Source organism: Coenobita brevimanus, chromosome 25, assembly GCF_032717465.1.
Source record: "Coenobita brevimanus isolate Jiangsu-jjx chromosome 25, ASM3271746v2, whole genome shotgun sequence".
In the NCBI taxonomy this organism is placed as follows: Eukaryota; Metazoa; Arthropoda; class Malacostraca; order Decapoda; family Coenobitidae; genus Coenobita; species Coenobita brevimanus.
In genome coordinates this window covers 2,663,389-2,685,945 of record NC_136978.1, presented here as the reverse complement: position 1 = coordinate 2,685,945, position 22,557 = coordinate 2,663,389, and the positions used below count along the sequence as shown (strand labels likewise).

Below are 22,557 nucleotides of genomic sequence, written 5' to 3'. Positions count from 1 at the left end.
CTTCCACCATGACACTCATCATCATCATCATCATCATCATGACCCTTTTCTTCTCACCTAATGATGGTGTTAGGTAATATCCAGATATAAAGAAAAACAAAGTACAGTACCATACAAAAGTGGGAGACCTATCAACAGAAAGCCCAGTGTAATGAGCCACACAATCATTCATCATTCAAGCTCTTGCAATTCTAGTTCTACCTTACAGGCCTAACCATCTAAACATATCCTTATACAGTCTGGATGGACTATTCAGGCAGAGAATACAAAACTCCTTTAGGATGGATGCAACTTCTTCAGAGACCCTCATTGGATTAAGAACTTTGTCATGAATTAATACAGGTCCCAACGCACCTTTAAGCACTCATTTCCAATAGTTAAATGGAGAGCCTCTTTAAGAATAGAATCAGCTTTTAATTACTTTCTCATTCAACAACCATCACTTCAGTATTATCTACAAAAGAGAAGAGAAACCCCTTCAAGAATTAATACTATTTCTTTAGAGAGATCTATTGGAAAGAAAACATCTTTATATGTTTATGTGGACACTACCAGAGCTTGATGCAAATTTCAGTAGTCAAAAAGAGAATACATGCCACATGAAAAATAGGGACAGCTTCCTTGGTTACTGTGCCTTCTCACTTAACAACTATCACTTACATGTATCTACAGTGGAGAATACAAACCCCTTTAAGAATGGAGACAGCTTCTTTGGAGAGCCACACTGGATACAGAACTTCTTCATGAAGGATGGACTCAAAAAGGTCATCTTCATTGTCTGCTTCAAACGGTGGTTGCCCTGCCATCATTTCATACATCAGGACGCCCAAAGCCCACCAGTCAACACTTGCACCATAGTCAAGCTCCTTCAGAATCTGGTTACATACATACATATATATATATAGACTGAACATTTTAATATCGGTGCAAGTTATTCCTCTTAACCCACTGAGCCCAGGGACATATTTTCATTATATTCTCCATAAACTGTTAATCTTATTCAAGGTTAGGATAAGCTTTCCAAACTGGGGGGGGGGGGGGGGGGGTAGATACAGCCCTGATAGACATCTCCAGTATAAAAGGCAATTGAATAAAATCAGCTGGTATTTAAAAATAAATAAATAAACTAAAAAAGATGTGACCAGGCTTAATGGGGGTTAAGACCATTGTATATTACAGAAAAATTATATACCAATTAAAGTTCCATTCATACCTATAAAAATGATCTATCATTTTCCCTAATTCACAGTACAGGTACCAACTGGGATACAGTATAAAACATTCCTGACTTATTATGAGGACTGCTTGTATTCATTTCAGACAGATGGCTGCATTGTTTTGTTTCCTTTGTCACCATATATCCAAAATTCAATACAGGTCCTCATTTGAAAACATTCTGACTTAAGAAAATATTAAAGTTAATACTACATTACACTGCCCTTCAGCTGAAGAAAATACTCTAGTGGTAGCCTGAACAATTAAAAATGTCACTGTGTTGAGCTGTAAGGGTACAGTATTTCATCCCTTCAATATGGCAGTCTTTATCATTTTATCTTTATTATCACCAGATGATGTTATTCAGCTTCGGAGAGAGATTTTAAACTGGAAGGGTTAGACAGAGTTCTCACTGATCCCTGCAATACAAGAGATCTTTCTGAAACTGAATCAAACCATTCAGTGGCAGCAAGCATGACCTAAAAAAGATGTCACCTGGATTCAAGAAAGGTAATAAGTGAAGTTGCAGCACTTCTGTCTCCTCACTGTGGGTTGTGTAACAAGAAGTCCATCATTCTAACAGCACTCACTGTACAGCATGGAGTGAGAAGGTCACGCCTTCCACATCTTCAGTCACCAAAGACCTCAAACAGCAAAATAATCACCACAACTGTTCCTGTTCTTGTATGGCCCTAGACTCACTTATAAGCAGAAATAGGCATGGGCACTGTAATATGGACATTTATGGTATGGCTGGTAACTCAGTGATGGAGTATAAGGAAAAGGTAGGCAGAACATCTGAGGCCATATCCTCAATGATTAAGGCTCACTAGGAATTTTCCCTTATCACTTGATTCTGCCTGTTCAATATTATTTTTGTGCCTTTTACAGTACTTTAACAATGACAGAATCTCCATAAATTACACACGTGTATATTAACACATCTCGTGCAGAAATAAATAGATGAGGAAGACATACTAAGGTGCCTTCTTAATCCCTTCCATCCTGATGCCTTTTTCATTGAAGCCTTGCTACCAAGAAAATTTCATTGAACTTGGATCAAACCTCTTGTACTGTTAGACATTAATTAATGCATTATCTTCCCATACAGTTCATAAATCTCTTCAAAGCAGAATAAAATCATCTAGAAGCACCATGAATAAAAAATAAAATACATTATTGGGGTTGCAGGAATAACAGATGAGAATACAAGCTCCAGATGGCCAGCTGAGATTCACACACACAGCACCAACTGTTATTGTGCCTGCCCAACTCCAGTAATTTCCTGCCTTCTTCCCCTCCAAAATCTATACCCTATACTGTATTCCTCAACATACATGCAGCTCACCTCAGTTACCTATGAGTAGGTGTAGAGGCTATTGATTCTACATATATACTGTACATATATATACAGGATATATATGTAGTAATGTGGAAAATGAAAAGTTACAGCTAACCTCTCCAGTTCCAAAAGCTCCCATAAAATCATCTGTATACAGGATTAATCAAAGAAAATGCATGTCCTTGGACTGAAAGAGTTAGCTTTATCAGCACCGTGATTTTCACTTTCCATCTGCTGTCATGCTAAGAAGGATTCTAGGGTCAAACTGGTTCCTGTTAGGGATGCAGATTAGTTCAGGATTTAAACAACCAAATGCCTGCAACTCCAAGGTTAATGTTAGGAGCTGTGAAGCACATTATTCCCCATCTTATAAGCCTGACTTGAATGAAAAGGTTCATAGATGTACTCAATTACAACTCAACTGGTGAATTCTCTGATGACGTGAGTGATGGCAGGTTATTTACAAGGAAATACAAAAAGGAACATCAGTCTTACAGCTTGCTTGACCAATGTAACAGATAATGATATGAAAAAAAATTGGGAAAACCTTTAATCACCATCAAAAGTCCTGTCGCTTCTCCCGCTTCTCTCTCTATAGATTCGGAAGATCAGCCTGGTTAAATATGTATCATCATCATCATCATCACTTAGTCCTTTCCCATCCTAGGGTGGGGTGAGGTACAGTCCAGGGTCAGGAAAAAAAAAAAAAAAAAAATGGCTGAACAAGATACAAACCAAAGTTTGCCCAACTAAATGGGCCACACTTCCATTTGCTCACCATTCATTCCCCCAGAATCCTGCCTCCAAAAGATGGGTCTCCACATATTCCACACAAAGTGCCACATTTACCGACCCAACAAAGTCAAATAGGTGCCAAACCCTGGTCATTAACTCCTCTTCACAAAATTCACCCAGCCAGCTCAATGTCTTGTCAGTTACCTAGTCTTATCAGCTTCCACTTCTCTCTTTCTCACACACTCATTTACCGTATCTGTCCACCTTCTTGGCCAACCACGCCAACCAAGCACTATCGCCTGTAGTCTTGAAACAGCAGGCAGGGGTTACCCTTCCTGCACCCCACTCGAAGTGGAAGCTCACATCTTCAACGTAAGTGGTAATCTTGAAAGTGGGAAAGCGAACCCCTTTGTGTGGGTAGGCGTAGCAAACAGTTGGTAACAATGCTAATTCTAACAGTCATAATCTTAAAGTAAAAACGATACATATGACAGTTTCGAAGATTCACAAACATAATCTATTAATGTTTGCAATTCTTACCTCTTCTAATATTAAAGACTGGCATTTGTTCTTAAATACTCTATATAAGAGTACGCATACAGGCTTTCGAGAACCTGTACCATATGAAAAATTCGGTATCAGACATAGCTTCAGAGGGGTTCATGTGATCAGCAATAACCCTACGAATATGCCTTGGCCGGTCATACCGATTTTGGCTAAATTTCTGCTCCAAATGCTTGTTTTTGCCATTCTTCCCACCCTGAACCCTGAAATCCCACCCCCCCACAACACAGAGGGGGGGGGGTTAATTTGAAAACCAATCACAAACACCAAAAATAAAAGCCAAATTCGTTCAGATCACACCAAAATACACCAGAAAAATATACTGCCAAGCCAAAACAAAATAGTGTGGACTTGCAAAAGCTCACCGAACATAAACAAGAGACTTCATAATTCAAACTAACTGGCTGTGCACCAGTCATCTGTTTAGGTAGTACTCCTCCATTCTTTACTGTAGGAATTATTTCACATACTAATCAAACTACTGTAATTATAAAAGTATCATGCACCATATATGATAAACAGCTTGGTAGAAATATTGAGCAATAAAAAGGAAGTGGATACAGTATCTCATCTTTGTTTTTGTTTTGTCATAAATTAACCATCTCCAGTGAAGCGGTGAAGTCTTTTAAAACAATAAAAATATTAAACACTTATTTTTTTCTTTACACAATGTTTTTATCATTAAATTAAAATTCCCATCACACACTCCACAGGGTCCTTCAAATTCTTCACAGTTTTCTTTGCACAAGGTTGCTATAATATGACAAAGGGGCATGTGAAGGGGTGTCATGAGACTCCCGGAGGATTCCAGTACTACGCTGTGGTAATCCTCTCTCATTCACCGGGGAATGCTCTCCCGTTCGTACATTAAGACTACCAAAAGATACGGATAGGGCAAAGTGAACGTCTGCCCACAGTTTAAAACTACGACCATACGACTCGGTTACTATGGCTTCATCAGGCCAACCTTCAAAGTTCTTGGAGAGGAAAACAGGAAGCAAAAGAACTTTTCATGGCAACTATACAATAAATATACAGAAATATTTTCAGGGGTTTTCAAGCAATGTTAGTATAAAATCTGAAGTCAATTAACATGAAATTTAAGGAAATGCTAATCTTGAAATGAATGATCTATGGTATTTAGTTATTACAAAAGCTAACTGTTAGCACACTGGTGGGAAGGCATACCTATAAGTGAAAAACACTGCAAAATAAAGAGGGGGGGGGGGGAAATTCCAGCTTACATCACTTGACTCGAATCTCACCCACCAATATCTTGTAAGAGCTGTGTAAGAGATGGAAAATGTTAACAGCCAGCTATGCTACACACAGGCATACAGTAATTCCTCACTTAACACTGATGTATTCCCCCAAAACTACTGCGTCAGGTGAAATTTGTTTTAAGTATGGTTTATATTCTGGCAAGGAAAATTAGTGTATCTTCTCCAACACTAAAAAATCATTTAAAGTTGCACATAAGCAGCAAAATGTATCTGATGTTGTAAATAAGTGTCTGTGATGTCTTTAACATTTTAATGCATTAGCAAACTAAAGAAATATGTTGTACTAAGAATGTGAGTTGTATCAACTCTGACCCATCATGACAAATTCTGACCACAAAGGCATGTTGAGCATAAAGCATTTGTGAGTTGATTAACAGTTCTATGGCCAAAAAAATGTGTTACATGAAAGTTAAACAAGGAATTACTGCAGTTAGCTGAAGCACCAAAACTACCACTTTAAAACAGCTACACTACAACTAACATGCTGTCTACTAATTATTATGGAAAGTTGTTAATAAAATGAACGAATTCTGGAAAGTTTCACCATCATTATAATTCAAAACTTGATATCTGCTTATTCAGTGAACCTCTCATGGTTGGACAACTGCTTAAGTCTGATGATTTCAGCCAGCTAAATGAGTCACATGAGCCTGAGGGTTGATGCTGGGACCTTTAACTCTCCCATGGTTGGAACAACTCACACTCTGTTCCAGCTGACTCTAGACATTTGTATTCAGCTGAGAGTGAGTCACTGGGGCATACAAAATAATAAAAAAGACACAACAGCAATAACAATGATCCAGAATATTCACTTCACAACATTATTTCTAAAAAAACATATTTTGCATTTTTTCACTACTGGCCAAGACAACACCACACGTTATGCTCATAAGATATGACCTAAAACATGCAGGTTTCCTAGTTTCCTAGCAATAATGAGCTAAGATTCACATACAAACATATAATCAATACCCTGTCATTACCGTGATTTATTTCTGCTGGATGGAAAAAGAAAGGTAAGTACAGTGTTTTTCCATGACTCTTGTTTTAAGACTAATTAATTGCAACTCATCTTGTTTTAAAATCAATTCACTTGTAGTTTTTGATTTATTTGTGGCATGGACAAGGAACTGAAAGTGCAGCATTTTCCCAGGTCTCTTGTTTTATGATCAATAACCCCTGACTCAATATTTACTTTCTGTAGGATGGACAAGGAGAGGCAAGTGAAGAATCTTCCCACATCTTGTTTTCCACTCAAATCCCTCATTATTCAAGATATATTTTTGATGGAAGACCAAGAAACAAGGTAAGAATCTGCATTGAAGTTACTTGTCCTTCCTAGAAAAACAAATCTTGGTTATAAAAGGGGATGGATCATACATTTCTTTGTGAAACTACATCCTGGTACTATCAGCAGCAGAAGTTGGCCAACAATTCCAAGCCAACATTTTGACTCTTTTAAATTCCTCATTTCTCTCTAAGTGTCAGAGAGTACTGCATTCTCATACTCTTTAGCTATTCTCTGACCCTTCCATCACCAAAGCCAGCAAAGAGTGTTGTTGAACTCATAACGACAATAATACCTGTTAAAAATAATGGTACTTCATTGTTTCTCACACTTAACATACTGATAAATGGATAAAACAATGAGATATACAGGCCATCCTATACTGTAAGTGCAAAATTATTTTAAAGTACTTGATACATCACATTACACTGTGAGGTAACAGTACCAGCTCAACAGATCCATCTGCATGTGAGGACTATGCTAACTTTCATATCCACTGAAACTCAGATGCACAATATGTTTTTTAGTTGTTATTCCCATCTTCAAAGCCCATCCACTCTACTCACCTCAGGAGCAATGTAATCAGGAGTGCCACAGAAGGTAGTGGTGGTTACATTTTCCTTGATGCCCTCTTTACACATGCCAAAGTCGGCTATTTTACAATGGCCCTCGCTATCAAGCAAGATATTGTCTAACTTTAAATCTCTGAAAAAGAAAGAGAATAGTATTTTTTTAAATGCAGAAATATAAAATCATCATATCATCATCATCATCAACACCACCCCCATCATCATCACCAAGACCTTTTTTACAAACAAAGTACTGGGTAAGGTTGGGTTCAGAAAACACTGAAACAGATACCTGTATTACAAATGAGGAACTTTATCGTAAACCAATAAATCCTTAAAAAACTGGAAATACTTAACCAAATACAGTACAATCCCAGTTAACCGGGTGGCTTGGGGAATTTACCATCCCGGTTACAGATTTTTCCCGTATTTCTGATTTTCAAATCAAATCTATACAAAGGCTATCACAGCAGTAAATACAGTTCAGGTACTCACCAGTCACATTAGGGGTTACACTAAGAGATTCCGCCTGAAAAACTGCCTTGTAAACACACACCATGGTCATAACGCACGTGTGCAATGTCTAGCAATTTGCAGTACTGCAAATTACACCAGTCCATTGTTTACCGAATTACTGTATTCATTATATGTACTGTACTCATAAAAATTGAAAAATAAAATAAAGAAATAAAAGCTTGAACATTTATTAGTGAACTGATGATGTGTTAAGACTGCACTGTAGAATTATCACAACACTTGTGCCCTCACGTGAGTTTGTTTACGTTTCCGACTTCTTCTTCTTCCCTACCTGACCTCCATCACTCCACCCCTCACCCGCCACTCAGCTGTTTTGCAGAAAATAAATGATGTACGTATGAAATGGAGGCATATTATTTATTTTTCTTCCAACAAAGTAAACTTTCATTCCTATTAACATTTATATTCAGCCATTAGTGTTTTATAATGTTCGCCTTTTTCAAGTCTGTTGCATACTGTATGTCCAGCTTCTGTTTCAAGGTAAGCACGATACGCTTACGTTTAGTTTGCACTTCAGGCATTTTGGAGTGTACAAATTACCGTCTATCAGAGGAACACAACAGCAAAAGACCTTGTTTACTGTCTGGTGGCAAAACGCAGACTGGTGATTTTTGGAGGGTGTGGAGGATGACTGAATTCAAGTACGGGAAAGAGGGGGAGAGGAGGGGTGGTTAAGAGGATTTGCTAGGGATTTACATCAGCCGGAAATGCCTTCACCTTGCTTTGTCTGACTTCCCCCAGCCTCGCGTGACACAATCAAACGGCGGTTTGGCGGTCCATTCAAATTGGCGCACAGTTATAACTTACCGACATTTTTACCAGCCCTTGAATTTTCCCGTTGTTCTGAGTATTCCGTTTGTCTGGATACCGGATAGCTGGGATTGTACTGTACTTGAATACTGAACACTAAATATGTAACTCCTTTGACTGGATAATGAGTTTTCATATTTCATTCTTGCTACCTTCAGATTTGTGGTAGGTGGGGGTGCTCATCATCCACTCACTCAATGTAGTGCTGCTCTCCGGTGCATGCCCTTTCCTCTTTTCCTTCCCTCTTCTTCTGTCTTTCCTTTGTTCTTTCCTCTTCCTTCTGTCTACAGGTAACTCTACAATATATGTCAAGCCAAATGGTTTCCTGAACACCAAGAAATCATTTACTATGCTAAGTGGTAACTATATAACCAAATTATGGTGCCTGGTGGTTTAGCAGGTAATTAAGGTGCTCCAATTGGACTGAACCTGTTCAGGTTTATATCCAAGGGGTGGTTGGAGTTTACTGCTCACGTAATGCCACTCAGGGATGAGTTAGGCTGATTACTCTCATCTTAAATGTCTGGACCAACTTGCCCAGCCCCTGGGCTCCTACGCTCCTTATGGAGCAACACGGGATTGGATGATGATGATGATGATGATGATGAAAATTTTGTTCAGCTTTTGAAATGAAGGGGTCAGATACTGACTTCATTTGCTAAGTGAAGTAAAATAGTTTGGTAGTGAGAAAAAAAAAAAAAGGAAAATACATCATCACTGAAGGGGTTGAGAGACTCAGATATTGATAAAGGAACACTTTGTGGAGTGTGATGAATAAAACAACATATACAATGGAGAGAAGGCACAAGTATTCAGGAGATGGCCGTGATGAGCAACTCTGTACCGTACAAGCAAGGTGGTTATGATGTAAATGATTCTGTAATTTAAAGGTAATACACGTAGTAGTAATCAATGGCATGATATAGCTAGAGCTAAACTAATGGAATAAAACTAGTGAAAGTACCATACATACAAAAACATCTTCAATCAAATACTGCATTCCTTATTACAGTATATTATTACCTCTTGATGGTTTTACTCAGCTTAGGAGGTAATTTTCAAAGTGACGGCATCAGAGACAGGATTCACTAATGTTTACACTTCTGTACTATGGCACTCTCCTAAGCTGAATAAAATCATCTGGGGGGGGGGGAAGAGGTCAATGGGCTAAAGGGTTCCAATTCATAAGGATAAAAAGGAAGCAGTTACACTAGAGAATAAAATCATATGATCCAACCCTTTCCAAGTTGTCATATGCAAGGCACAACAGTGGCAGGAGAGTATGTTCTGAAAATAAACAAGAAAATGTGTTTGTATTTCATTCAATGTCATGTACATAACAATCATATGTCTTTTTGTGTTTAAGACTGCCTTTTCAGGACTGTCATGAAAGACTGAGGAATCCTTTGGAAAATAACATGCAGTTTATCACAAACCAGTAACAGTTAATGGGACACTAAAAATATTTCTTAACTAATCACTGCAGTCTAACCATTTACTTATTTAGGCTATTTATTTTTTACTTTCTCTACAAGATGATTTTGCATGCATCTAGCCTTTGGCTCCCTCTTTCTGCATAAACATATAAATAAAAATTAATAACAATACAGAATGCAGTTCTTTGTAGCTGTTGTCACAATGAAAATAACCTCAAACTATCAAAAGCCTAAAACTGTATTCCTAGGGGAAAAAAAGAAAAAAAAAAGCTGAGTTGAATGCATGTTAAACATGGGTGGTAGTAGTAGTTGTAGTGGTGGTGGTGGTGACTGTAGTATAGTAGTTGTTGTAGTAGTAGTGGCTGTAGCATAGTAGTAGTAGTAGTAGTAGTAAGTAGTAGTAGTAGTAGTAGAAAGTAGTAGTAGTAGTAGTAACAGTAGTAGTATAGGAGTAGTAGTACTGTAGTTGCAACCCCAGACCAATTTGAATGTGACTCCAATGGACAGCAGGCTGAAGCTGTCCCTTTCCTACATACCACTTTCTTCCTTTCAGGGGGAGATATGGAGGAGTTCAGGAACATTTGTATAACCCGGCAGTTCCAACACCAACTTATATTAGTGCTACCACATGGCAACCCTCTCAAGCACCCACATGGATAATGGAAGGACATAAAACTAATCTCACCTGTAAATTACACCATTTTTATGAAGGAACTGTAGTGCCAACGTTACTTCAGCAGCATAAAATCTAGCTCTTGGCTCTGTAAACCTGCGAGATTTCTGAATCTGGAACATTAAGTCACCGCCATGCACATATTCCATAACAAAGAACAACCGATCCTGAAAGAGAAAATGGGACGGTTTAAACAGTGTCTTGAAATAATTTCTTTTCATATCAGGTGAATGAGTGTATAACGGAGGGCAGAATAATACAAAAGTTACAGGAATGAATGGAAAAGCGGAGGTGGCGAAAGACAACATTGTCGAAAGGTGGGGTATGTAATTACAGAGTCAGAACAGAGAAAAATAAAAAAAGCCTTTATTAACATTATTTGATTTCATGATTTACTTCTATTTACAGTAAGGTCCCAGGTTACATAATTCTCAGCTTATGTCAAACCTGAGGTTACGATAGTCAGCTACAAAGAAACTTTAAAAACTGAAAAAACGAAGAAGTAAACGTACAGCATGGGTTTTAAAATGTTGCTGTCTGCTGTGAGTTGTCTGTGGTGTTTTCCCGCTTCACGTTTGACTGTCATCAATCAGTCTCAGCCTCACCACTACCACCGTCTGATATATATTTTTTTTTTTTTTTTTTTTTTTTAATGCAAGGAAGAAGGAACCAAAGGCATGAGCCCGCAGTAACAGTTCCCTCCAAGAGAAAAACAAAATACAATAGAGAGCCAAATTCAAGATCCGATCATTTTGAGATGCCTGGACACACTACGTTTGAAAGACTGGAGATCATAGGCAGAAGGAAATACAGACAGAGGGAGACAGTTCCAGAGCTGACCTGTTGCATAAATGAAAGACTGGGAGTAACGATTAACTCTTGCATTAGAGAGTTGGACAGAAAAGGGATGAGAGTTTGCTGCCAGACGGGTGCTACGCGCCCGTCGTAGAGGTGGAGGAATGCAAGCAGACAGTTCAGAGGAGCAGTGACCATTAAAGTAGCGATAGAAAAGAGATAAAGATGCAACAGTGCGGCGAAGAGACAAAGGTTGAAGGGAGTCAGTAAGAGGAGGAGAGTTAATGAGACGAAAAGCCTTTGACTCCACCCTATTGAGAAGAGCTGTATGTGGGGAGCCTCCCCACACATGAGAGTTGTACTCCACACAGGGGCGGATAAAACCCCTGTATAGAGTCAACAATTGTGCAGGGGTAAAGAAAGAGCGGAGTCGGCTTAGCACACCCAATCTCTTGGAAGCAGATTTTACAAGAGATGTAATATGATCTTTCCAAGATAAGTCCCGAGTAAATGAAACCCCAAGCATGTTCAAGGATGATGCAGGATTAATCTGAATATTATTAAACATTAGTGGGTATACCTGTGGAAGATTTTGTCGGGTTGATAGGTGTAAGAACTGAGTCTTAGATGCATTAAAGACAACCATATTATTTTTACCCCAGTCAGAGATATGAGCCAAGTCAGACAATAGGTGTGCCATAGCCTCATCCCTTGTTTCTTGAAGTAACTGTTGAGATGGGCGTTGCGGGAACCAAATGGAAAGGTGAAGGGTGGAGTCATCAGCGTATGAGTGGATAGGGTTAGATGTACAGCTTAGAAGATCATTGATGAATAAAAGGAAGAGAGTTGGTGATAGGACAGAGCCCTGAGGAACACCACTGTTAATAGATCTAGGAGAAGAACGATGGCCGTCTACGACAGCAGCTATAGAACGACCAGAAAGGAAGCTAGCGATGAAGGCACAGATAGAAGGATAGAAACCGTAGGAGGGCAGTTTGGAAATTAAAGATTTATGCCAGACTCGATCGAAAGCCTCTGAGATGTCAAGTGCAATGGCAAAGCTTTCGCCAAAGTCCCGAAAGGAGGATGACCAGGAGTCTGAAAGGTAGGTGAGAAGATCGCCAGTGGAGCGTCCCTGACGGAACCCATACTGACGATCGGAAAGAAGGTTGTGATAGGAAAGATGCCTTAAAATTTTTCTATTAAGAATTGACTCGAAAACTTTTGAAATACAGGACGTTAAAGCAATTGGACGATAGTTGGAGGGTTGGGAGTGGTCACCCTTCTTTGGGACTGGCTGAATGAGAGCAAACTTCCAGCAAGAAGGAAAGGTACAAGTTGACAGACAAAGGTGAAATAGTTTGCCTAGGCAGGGTGTAAGCACAGAAGCACAGTTTTTGAGAACAACAGGAGGGACCCCATCAGGCCCATATGCCTTGTTAGTACTGAGGCCAGTAATGGCAGAAAATACATCAACTGAAGAAATTTTAATGTCAGCCATGAGGAAGTCAGAGGGGGGAAGTGATGGAGGAACAGCACCGGAATCGTCTAAGGTGGAATTGGAGGAGAAAGTCTGTGCGAAGAGATCTGCTTTATCAGTAGAAGAAATAGCTACAGAACCATCAGAGTAGAAAAGAGGAGGGAAGGATGATGAGGTAAAGTTGTTAGAAATATTTTTGGCAAGGTGCCAGAAGGAGCGGGAAGAATTCGAGTTGGAGAGCTGAGAGCATTTAGTATGGATGAAATTATTTTTAGTAGAGCGAAGAACAGACTTAGCACGATTCCGGGCAGAAACGTAAAGATTATGTGATTCAGGGGTGGGTTGGCTTCAGTACCTTTTGTAGGCCTTCTCCTTGTTGCGGACAGCATTAGAACAAGCGTGATTAAACCAAGGCTTTCTTGCGTTAGTCAAAGGATATGAGAAAGGAATGTATGCTTCCATGCCCGAGAGAATAACCTCCGTAATGCGCAAGGCACACTCAGATGGCTCACGGCCATGGAAGCAATAATCATTCCAGGGAAAATCAAAGAAGTACTGCCTGAGGGCCTCCCAGTCCGCGGCTCCAAAATGCCAGAGACAACGTTTCCCTGGAGGGTCCGCAGGCCGTACTGGAGCGATAGGACAGGTTAAGGTAATAAGGTTGTGATCGGAGGAGCCCAACGGAGAGAAAAGATTAACAGAGTAAGCAGAAGGATTAGTTGTGAGGAAGAGGTCAAGTATGTTGGAGCTCTCTCCAAGGCGGTCAGGGATACGGGTAGGGTGCTGTACAAGCTGCTCTAGGTCATTAAGGATAGAAAAGATGTAGGCTTGTTCACCAGGTGGATCCGTGAAAGGAGAGGAGAGCCAAAGGTGGTGGTGAACATTGAAATCTCCAAGAATGGAGATTTCAGAGAAAGGAGAAATGGACAGAATGTGTTCCATCGTAGAAGTAAGATAGTCGAAGAATTTTTGATAGTCAGTAGAATTAGGGGATAAGTAAACAGCACAGATATATTTAGTCAGAGAATGACAGGAAAGCCGAAGCCAGAGAGTGGAGAATTCAGAAGAATCAAGTTCAGGAACACGAGAGCAAGATAAGTCGTTGCGTATGTATACACAACAGCCACCTTTGGCTTTGAAATGAGTATAGAGAAAGTAGGAGGATACAGAAAAGGGTTTGCTGTCAGTTGCCTCAGACAGCTGAGTCTCCGTTAGAAAAAGAAGGTGAGGTTTAGAGGAGGAGAGGTGGTGCTCAACAGAGCGAAAGTTAGATGAAAGGCCACGAATGTTGCAGAAATGAAGAAGAAGAGAGTCAGACAGTGGTTCCAGGCACCTCGAGTCGTCACCGGGAGAGGGGCAGATGGCGGGGGCATTTATGGTCCCCCCCCCTGGGGACTCCGAGGCTGGGTGAATTGATGCCATTTTGGTGCATTTTGAATAGGAAGTGTAGTGTGTACTGTGCATGTAGTTTGGTGAAGATAGATAGAGAAATTTGTACTGGAGAGCATGCTGGCCTACTCTCTGTGTAACTGAGACACTGAAAAAGTTCAGCAAAGGGGGACGGTCAGGAACTAGTCCTGAGGGCTGATGAAACGGGAGCTCCAGCACTCCCTGTCATCAGCTTTCCATCCACCTCGGGAGTACTGCCCTGCTCGACTGGTGCTACAGTCTACTCCTGCTGTTACTCTGAATATATATTGTGTTTGTTTTTCACAATCCCAATTTTTCATTCATTCATTCACTGCCAGACGCCATGTATCCCAAACGGGTTGGCCAAGGGCTTAGAGTTAATTGTTTTTACAGGGAGGGGCACTAATCCTCCACCAGCCCCACTTGACACGTAGGGATGCCAACAGCATCTGGTGTTCCCAGGCGGTCACCCATCCAAGTACTAACCAGACCCAACGTTGCTTAACTTCACTGATCGGACGGGAAGCGGTGTGATGCCTAAAAAAAAGCTTCCTAGTGACAAGAATGATCCCAAGAAACGAAAGGCCATCATGTTACTTGAAAAAGTGGGCATTATTATGCATACTGAGGGAGAAAAGGCAACGACGATTGGACGTGTGCTGGGGATGAGTCGGACAAATGTAGCCACTATCATCAAAGAGACAAATCGTATCTTGTCTCATGTTAAAGGCACAACTCCTATGCAATCAACTGTGATTACCAAACAAAGATCGGGACTGTTGATGGAGGTGGAACATCTATTAATGCTGTGGATCAAGAAGAACAATAATCAACAGTCCATGCCTTTATGTGAACAACTGATCTGTGAGAAAGCAAGCACAATCTACCAAGACCTCAAGAAAGAAAATGGTGAGGAGGGGGAGACCAGCCAGACATTTGTGGCTTCCAGGGGTTGATTTATACGATTCAAGGCTCGAGGAAACCTAACCAGCAGACAAATTTTTGGAGAGGCAACCAGTGCAGATGACAAAGCCACAAAATGGTCTGTTGAAGAGTTGGAGAAGTTGATTCAGGAGAAAGGCTACATTCCAGAGCTTATTTTTAACGTGGACGAGATGGAATTAAACTGGAAATGAATGCCTAACAGGACCTACACTGCCAAGGAAGAGAAAGCCATGCCAGGGTACAAGGTATCCAAAGAGCAACTGACGTTGCTTTTGGGGGATAACTGTGCTGGTGAATTAAAATTTAAACTTATACTAACGTGTGTTAGAAAATCCAAGAGCTCTAAAGGGGATCCTTTTAAAGCCGGAAAAGTAACAAAAAGGCCTGGGTGACAAGTGTACTTTTCACTGAATCGTTTCCAAAGTTTTTCATGCCTGAGGTTGAACACTACTGTGCTTAGAAGAATCTGTCATTCAAAGCATTGCTCATCATCAATACTGCTCCTGGTCATCCTCCTAGCTTGAAAAGAGCTGCACCCTAAGGTGAAAAGTTGTGGTTATGCCGCCAAACTCAACATCCATCTTACAACCCATGGACCAAGGCATGATATGAGCATTCAAGGCTTATTACCCGAGAAAAATGTTAAGATAGGCAATTCAAGCAACGGAAGATGGGACAAAAACACTCAAAGAATTCTGGAAAGACTTTATCACCTACAGTGCCATCAAAACACTGGAGAGTGCTGGGCTGAGCTGACAGAGTTGAATGTGAACAGGGTGTGGAAAAAATTGTGCCCTAATCTCATAAATGGCTTCAAAGGGTTTGCTGACAGTGTAAACGAAGTCATGCACAACTGTGTGAAACTCGGCAACAAATTCAATCTTGGCACAGACGAAAGTGACTTGAACGAATCTACTGGATCATAACCGAAAGTTGATCAATGAGGATTTATAAGAACTAGGAAAACAATTGGAAAATCATGAAGAAAAAAGGGATTACTGAATACAATATCTACACATCATTATCAGTTAGTTCATCACGTGCAAGTTCTCCAACTTCAACTGGAAGTCAAAGCAAGCACAATATCCTCGGCAGTGCAGCATGACCCAGAGTTGCACAGATGGCTACTTTCAGATAACTCCAGCAGCTGATGTGGATAGATAGTCCATTCTGGTGTAGAGTGGGTGGAGGCATGGACTACTCGTAGTATGGAAATGCAACCAGGCGCGTGTAAAGCAGCCACAGGTGAAACTATGATGATGGGAAGTGTGGGGTTCCGTGCTAATTTTACATATTTTCACATTCACTTTTTCTTATATATTATATTGGGCGGGGAGGAGGGGTGTCCGTCATCCCATTTTTTTCTGTTACACAACATGGGCAGACTCATATAATTTCACACAAATGCAAACCTGTGCCCATTTACAGGCAAACTCCGGTTTAATGCTGCAATTGGTTAAGTAAAATCCCATCACTAGGCAGGGTATTGTATCTCGGGGTAGTGTTAACACGTCAAGTATAGGCATGTGTTTTTGAGCCTTGGGTTTCCCCCCCAACCAAGTCCTAAACCCACCTGAGTCCCAAAAAAGTTTAAAGACAATCTAAATGGCCCAACAGCTGTAAAATAAGCTAACTTAAGCCTAAAACCTGTGCCCGTCTCGCTTGTACCCAGTCAAGGTCACTGAAGAATGCGATCTCCGACGCAGATTCAAACTCAGTAGAGAAGATGCAGCAGCACTGTATACAATCCCACCAGCAGATGGTCCCCAGACAATTAAATAAACATCTGTTATGCATAGGCCTAATAATCATCGATGAATGACGCACAATCATCCGAGGTGCAAATTGTTGTGAGAGAATTGTTAATATTTTGACGGGGAATTCTCTTGATGGGAAATCGATGATGAGATCGGGATAGCCTTTTCAACAGCCCCTCTTTATGTTGTTTTAGTTACTGTTCTGGTTACTGAGCTCCTTCATTTTCTTCTCTCTTATTTTCCAACATTTATTCAGAAAGTCCTTCGTATTTTCAAAGCATTTTCCTTTGGACAGCCTGAATGTAAACACATGATTTATCGATCGATGATGCGATTAGGACAGAGTTTTCAACGGCCCCTCTTTATGTCGTTTTAGTTACTGCTCTGGTTGCTGAGTTACTTTCTTTTCTTCTCTCTTATTTTCTAACATATATTTATAAATTCCTTCGTATGTTCAAAGCATTCTTCCTTGAACAGCCCAAATGTAAACATGATTTATCAAAGTCACAGTTCTCATCAATTAATAATATTTATTTAAAAACATTATTATGTATTCCATGAAAAGTTAGATGTTCAATGGTCAAACACGAAATATTCTTTGTTGAGTCACCTAGTTGTCCATACTGTTTTGTACCTCATCTGATGAACATGAATCCGTACCCCAAATGACAGTGTTCACTCCACCTATGACTAAAACACATTCATCAAAGTATAAAAATTGTTTATAAATCAACCTAAACACAAAATCTAAAATATCATCAAAATTGGTTTTAAAAAATCGAAACCCTTTGCAAAACCGGTGGTAGGCTTACAATTAGTGGGGTAGGGTGGTATTTCTCATCACTATTCCAGGGTATCGCATCTTGGTGTATCATAAATCGAGGTTTGCCTGTATACAGTATACAGACTCGGGAGTTAGTCTGTATATATATGGACTAGGCATTTTGGGCCACTACAGGTTTGTCCATATATAGCCTATACGACATGGAACGGAATGGGTTAACAGTTACATTAAGAACACATTCTATTTTTAACCTGATTTACTTACAGGTGAATGAACGTGTGTGATAAAAATAGTATTTTCCAATTTGTGCTGACTTTGTAAATGACCGCTGATTTGGTAATTCACCACAACGGTGTATGATTCAGTCCATTCTCTGAACAGCCAATAGGATAGGATGTAAGAGGACACGTACGCAGATAATAAAGGACACTACCCTGCTGCCAATCAGAAGCAAGCTCTCATTGTGAGAAAAAAATGGGAGATTTGTTTTGTGAAATACTGAGTGCTGTAAAGTCCTGATGCCCTGTGCTCAACAGCATATACAGTACCTACACAGGGCAACTGCACAGTTTAACTGTAAAGGACAGAGTTTCTCCTGGAAAACATACAAAAAACTCATGAACCACTAGGAACAGCTGATGCTATGGGAAAAACAGGAAATATCTTCCTGTGCATTTTCTAAATAATTTCCTAGAAAATCTGCGAACATGTGAAACCGCAGGCAGCAACCCCGCAACTAACAGGGGTTGATTTTATAGGAGCATAAACTATGACTCATACACTAACGATGGGGATGATGATAATAATTATAATAAACTCTTGGGAATCAGTCCCCAAAGTTTCATCTTCAGATTACCTATGCAGGTCGGACTGAAATCTCTAATAGACACAACCAAGTTACCGAGACAGATTTTTCCTTATATGGTCACAGCTCATTAAGTACAAACAATATGACAATTTTACATATACGGGCATCAACTATGACACGTACTCTATCTTTCTGTGTGATATGAAGCCAATCCACCTGGTAGTTTCTGAGATACAGGCCCGGACAGAAAGGTGGACAGAGACTTTTCCCTGTATGGTCATAGCTCAGAAAGTACAGAAAATATGGCAATTTTACATAAACGGCATCAACTACGACACATACTTCATCTTTCTTCGTGATATGAAGCCAATCCATCTGTTAGTTTCCGAGATATAGGCCAGGACGAAAAGACGGAGATAACACAAGACATTTTTCCTTATATGGTCATAGCTCGTAAAGCACAGACAATATGGGCAATTTTACATATACAGTACAAGCATCAACTGCAACACATACTCTTATCATTCTGTGTGATATGAAGCTCATCCACCTGGTAGTTTTCAAGATAAAAGCCCAGACGGAAAGATGGACACACGGATAACACAAGACAAGATTTTTTCCGTATAATTATGGTCACAGCTCATAAACTACGGACAATATGGCAATTTTACATATAAGAGCATCAACTACGACACATAACCTATCTTTCTGTGTGATATTAAGCCAATCCACCTGATAGTTTCTGAGATACAGGCTCGGACAGAAAGACGGGCAGATGGACAGACGGGACGATTCCTATATCCCCACCATATGGAGTAATAATGAGGATAATCGTTTTTAGATTAGGTGAATAAATGTATAAAATAAAGACAGAAGAGATAATGAATAGATGGGTGGGGATGGTGAAAGACAACTGTGGGAAGGAGGTGCATGTAAGGATGGAACTGGAATGGAAAAAAGTTTGTGTATGTAAAAAAAAAAAAAATTAAAAGGCAAATTTTTGGATAAGGTGATCGAGTGTACAGAAAACAAAACTTTTATAAAAATATTGGAATGAATGGAATGTGGAGCTGATGAAAGAGAATACAGTGGGAAGGTGGGATGTGTAGGAAAGGAATAAAAATGGTGCAAGGTGTATACAACAATGTAAAAGCACATACCTAAACTGATCATTAGATAATTTTCAGATACACTAAGTCCTCATTAGATGTTGGTGATGTGTTCCAAAATGTCACAACTTTTTCCATAAGACTGGTGCTTTAAATTTGGGGAAACTGGTAAATCAACTTGAAAAGGTAACAATGGAAATTTAATTGCCAATATTTCTGTGTTAAGTTTACTTGTTAGAGGGGGGGGGGGATGATATTTAATGAGGACTTTCTGTATAAATATTTAAGTACAAGAATGACTGCCATTGCTATATACCGATGTCTGGAAGCAGGAATGGAGGGCAGTGAGGAAAGGATGGTGGGCAGCAAGAGCCAGGATGCGACGCTCGGTCATGGTACACTCTACGTCATCATCTTGCAGGATCACATCTTTTTTAAGCACCTGAAACAAAATGGTAAAGCTTAAATTATCTACTCACATATGTAACAATGAAATACCTAGAAGTAATCATTATCATCATCATTGTTGTTGCTGTTGTTGTCATTACCATCTTGATGGTTCATATCTCTCTTTAAATGCCTGAGTGATTTGGGCAGCTGGTAAATATTCATATATGAAGTACGATAAAGGTTGAGTATGAAAAGTGTTAGGGTTAAATAAGAAAAAGGTAAAGGTAAATGTTGCATAAGAAAGATAAATAAGAAAGATTAAATGGATAAGTAAGAAGATCATTCAGATAGCAGTATATCCTTTTCACCACTCTATTCACACCCATTCTCTCCAGATGACCATACCAACAAAACACACACTCTTTGACGGTGGTGTTCCCATACCTACTCCATATCTTTTACATTCATTAATTCATTCATCATCTAATCCAGTGTTGCCCCATGAGGAGCATAGGAGCCCGGGGCTAGGTAAATTGGTCCTGACATTTAAAATCAGAGTGACCAAGCTCACTCATCCCTGGGTGGCATTACGTGTGCAATCAACCCCAACCACCCCTTGGATGTAAACCTGCACCAGCAAAATCCAATTGGAGTACCTTAATTACCTACTAAACCACCAGGTGCCATAATTTGGTTATATGGTTACCACCCAGTGTTGAAAATGGTTTCCTGGTGAAGAGGAAACCATTTGGCTTGTCACTCAGTGTAGAGTCACCCCTAGACAGAAGGAAGAGGAAATAATGAACAAAAGAAATAAGGAAGGAAGAGGGGAAACGGCAGGCACCCTAGCAGCACTACAACGAGTGGGTGGATGGTGAGCGCCCCCACCTACCACAAACACCTTTCCAAATTACATTATTCCTCTTTGCTGGCAAGACCACTGTACAAGCCCTTTCCTCCTTGACAAACCTGCCAGCCAATCTTTGTTTTTCTGTAATGCCCTTTGATGATTTCAGTATGACTACCTTTGAATAACTAACTGATTGTGTGAAGCTGTGTATACTGAACTACTGATTACATACCAAGCAATATTTTAGGGGAATTTATCACTGTCAGACAAAAAAAAATCAAAACTATCTTTACAATACTACCTACAAAGTTTAAGATGGCATTTACTACTAATCCCACTACACACAATTAACACAAAGAAATTATCAGATACAGAATGTGAATAACTTCTCCACAGCCTCAAATAAAAATTCACAGGTGGTGCGAGGTACTCACCTTAACAGCATAGACTTCATCTGTTCCCTTGAGCTCAGCCAGCATAACCTTGCCAAAACTTCCCTTGCCCAACACCTTAATAAAGTTAAAATCGTCTAAACCACGTTTCTTTCCACCCAGCACCATATCCAAGTCAGTGTCCAGGGCCATTGCTGCATGAGGAAACAACTTCATTAGCTAATTCTTTTATCAACTTAAAATGTTTTGTAAAAATAATATTAAGCACCTTAATTTCTGTACAGTCAGGGATTAAAATTACATTATTATTTCACTGAAGCTACTTCAAAACTTTAATTAATTAACTAAAGGATTTGAAAGAGTAACTTCTATGATAATCTACGTACAGAAAGGGACAAAAGTTTCAGTGTTGGTTCAATGGATCTACTTAACACTTAAGGTATGTCTGTTACTTTGTTTCCTGATACATATGCCAGAGAATCATCTATGAGTAGGGTAATATATTGTACCCAGCCTTTCTCAGCTTTGAGCAATAGCCAGCAGAGAAGACCAAGATATGGAAATGAAAAATTTGGCAGACTTTTCTCCTCACCTGTACAATAACTTCAACATAAAATCTTCACTTACCAGCTACAGTAATTTTCTGTTCAAAATGAACAGTTTGATATTAAAAGTAAATGAAAAATGACACACAATCTAAAGCAGTTTCTTGTTGTAGTTGCTGTTGTGGCCCCCAAGTTCATGTGGACATGAACGCAGTGGACTGCAAGCTGAAGCTACCCTTCTCCTGCAGTCCACCATTCTCCTTTTCGGAGACAGGGAGGAAGCAAGTTGCTCATCAGGGAGATGCAACAGTGAATTCCCTATCTTTCCTACTTACTCCATTTCAAATTCAAATGTTCAGTCCTTAGTCATTTCTGAAGAGGGTTCAAGTCAAGTTAAACCATTGTATTCCCCCCAATAAACATCAGTTATTATCACCATCACAATTATCCTGAACTCTTTATCCCATTGAAGGATGGGATGAGGTAGGGTCCAGAAAGCAAGAAGAGAGAATATGCCACTTTCCCAAATGCAGATATAATTCATCAACCAGATAAAGACTTCTCTCAAAATACTCACGCCTAGACTCAACCTCCTCGGGACACCTATCCTTAATCTTCTGTTCCATGATGCGCTGAGCCTGGATTCGCAGCCGCAGTTCCTCATCCTCCTCCTTCACTCCAGTCAGCTCCTCGGCCTCACTGATACTGCCTGGCACACTCACGGAGGTTGATGCCGATGATGGTAATTTTGATTCGCTAATTGACTGGTGGGGTAAATGAGACAGTTTTTGTTACTATATGCACCAGCAGGGCAGTCAGTTCTCACTTAAAAGTAATGTA

At 39.9% G+C, this 22,557-nt stretch overlaps 1 protein-coding gene across 1 annotated transcript in view; it reads right to left on the bottom strand.

The window, feature by feature from the left end:
• Pkc98E (Protein kinase C) overlaps window positions 1-22,557 on the bottom strand; it is a 55,194-nt gene that overhangs the window by 10,050 nt on the left and 22,587 nt on the right. The window contains exons 6-11 of the mRNA XM_080267890.1: window positions 22,295-22,481; window positions 21,215-21,366; window positions 19,857-19,982; window positions 10,465-10,619; window positions 6,994-7,132; window positions 687-875 (exon numbers count right to left, since the gene is read on the bottom strand). Of these exons, the coding sequence (XP_080124016.1) occupies window positions 687-875; window positions 6,994-7,132; window positions 10,465-10,619; window positions 19,857-19,982; window positions 21,215-21,366; window positions 22,295-22,481 (948 nt within the window). The remainder of the gene's footprint in view (window positions 1-686; window positions 876-6,993; window positions 7,133-10,464; window positions 10,620-19,856; window positions 19,983-21,214; window positions 21,367-22,294; window positions 22,482-22,557) is intronic.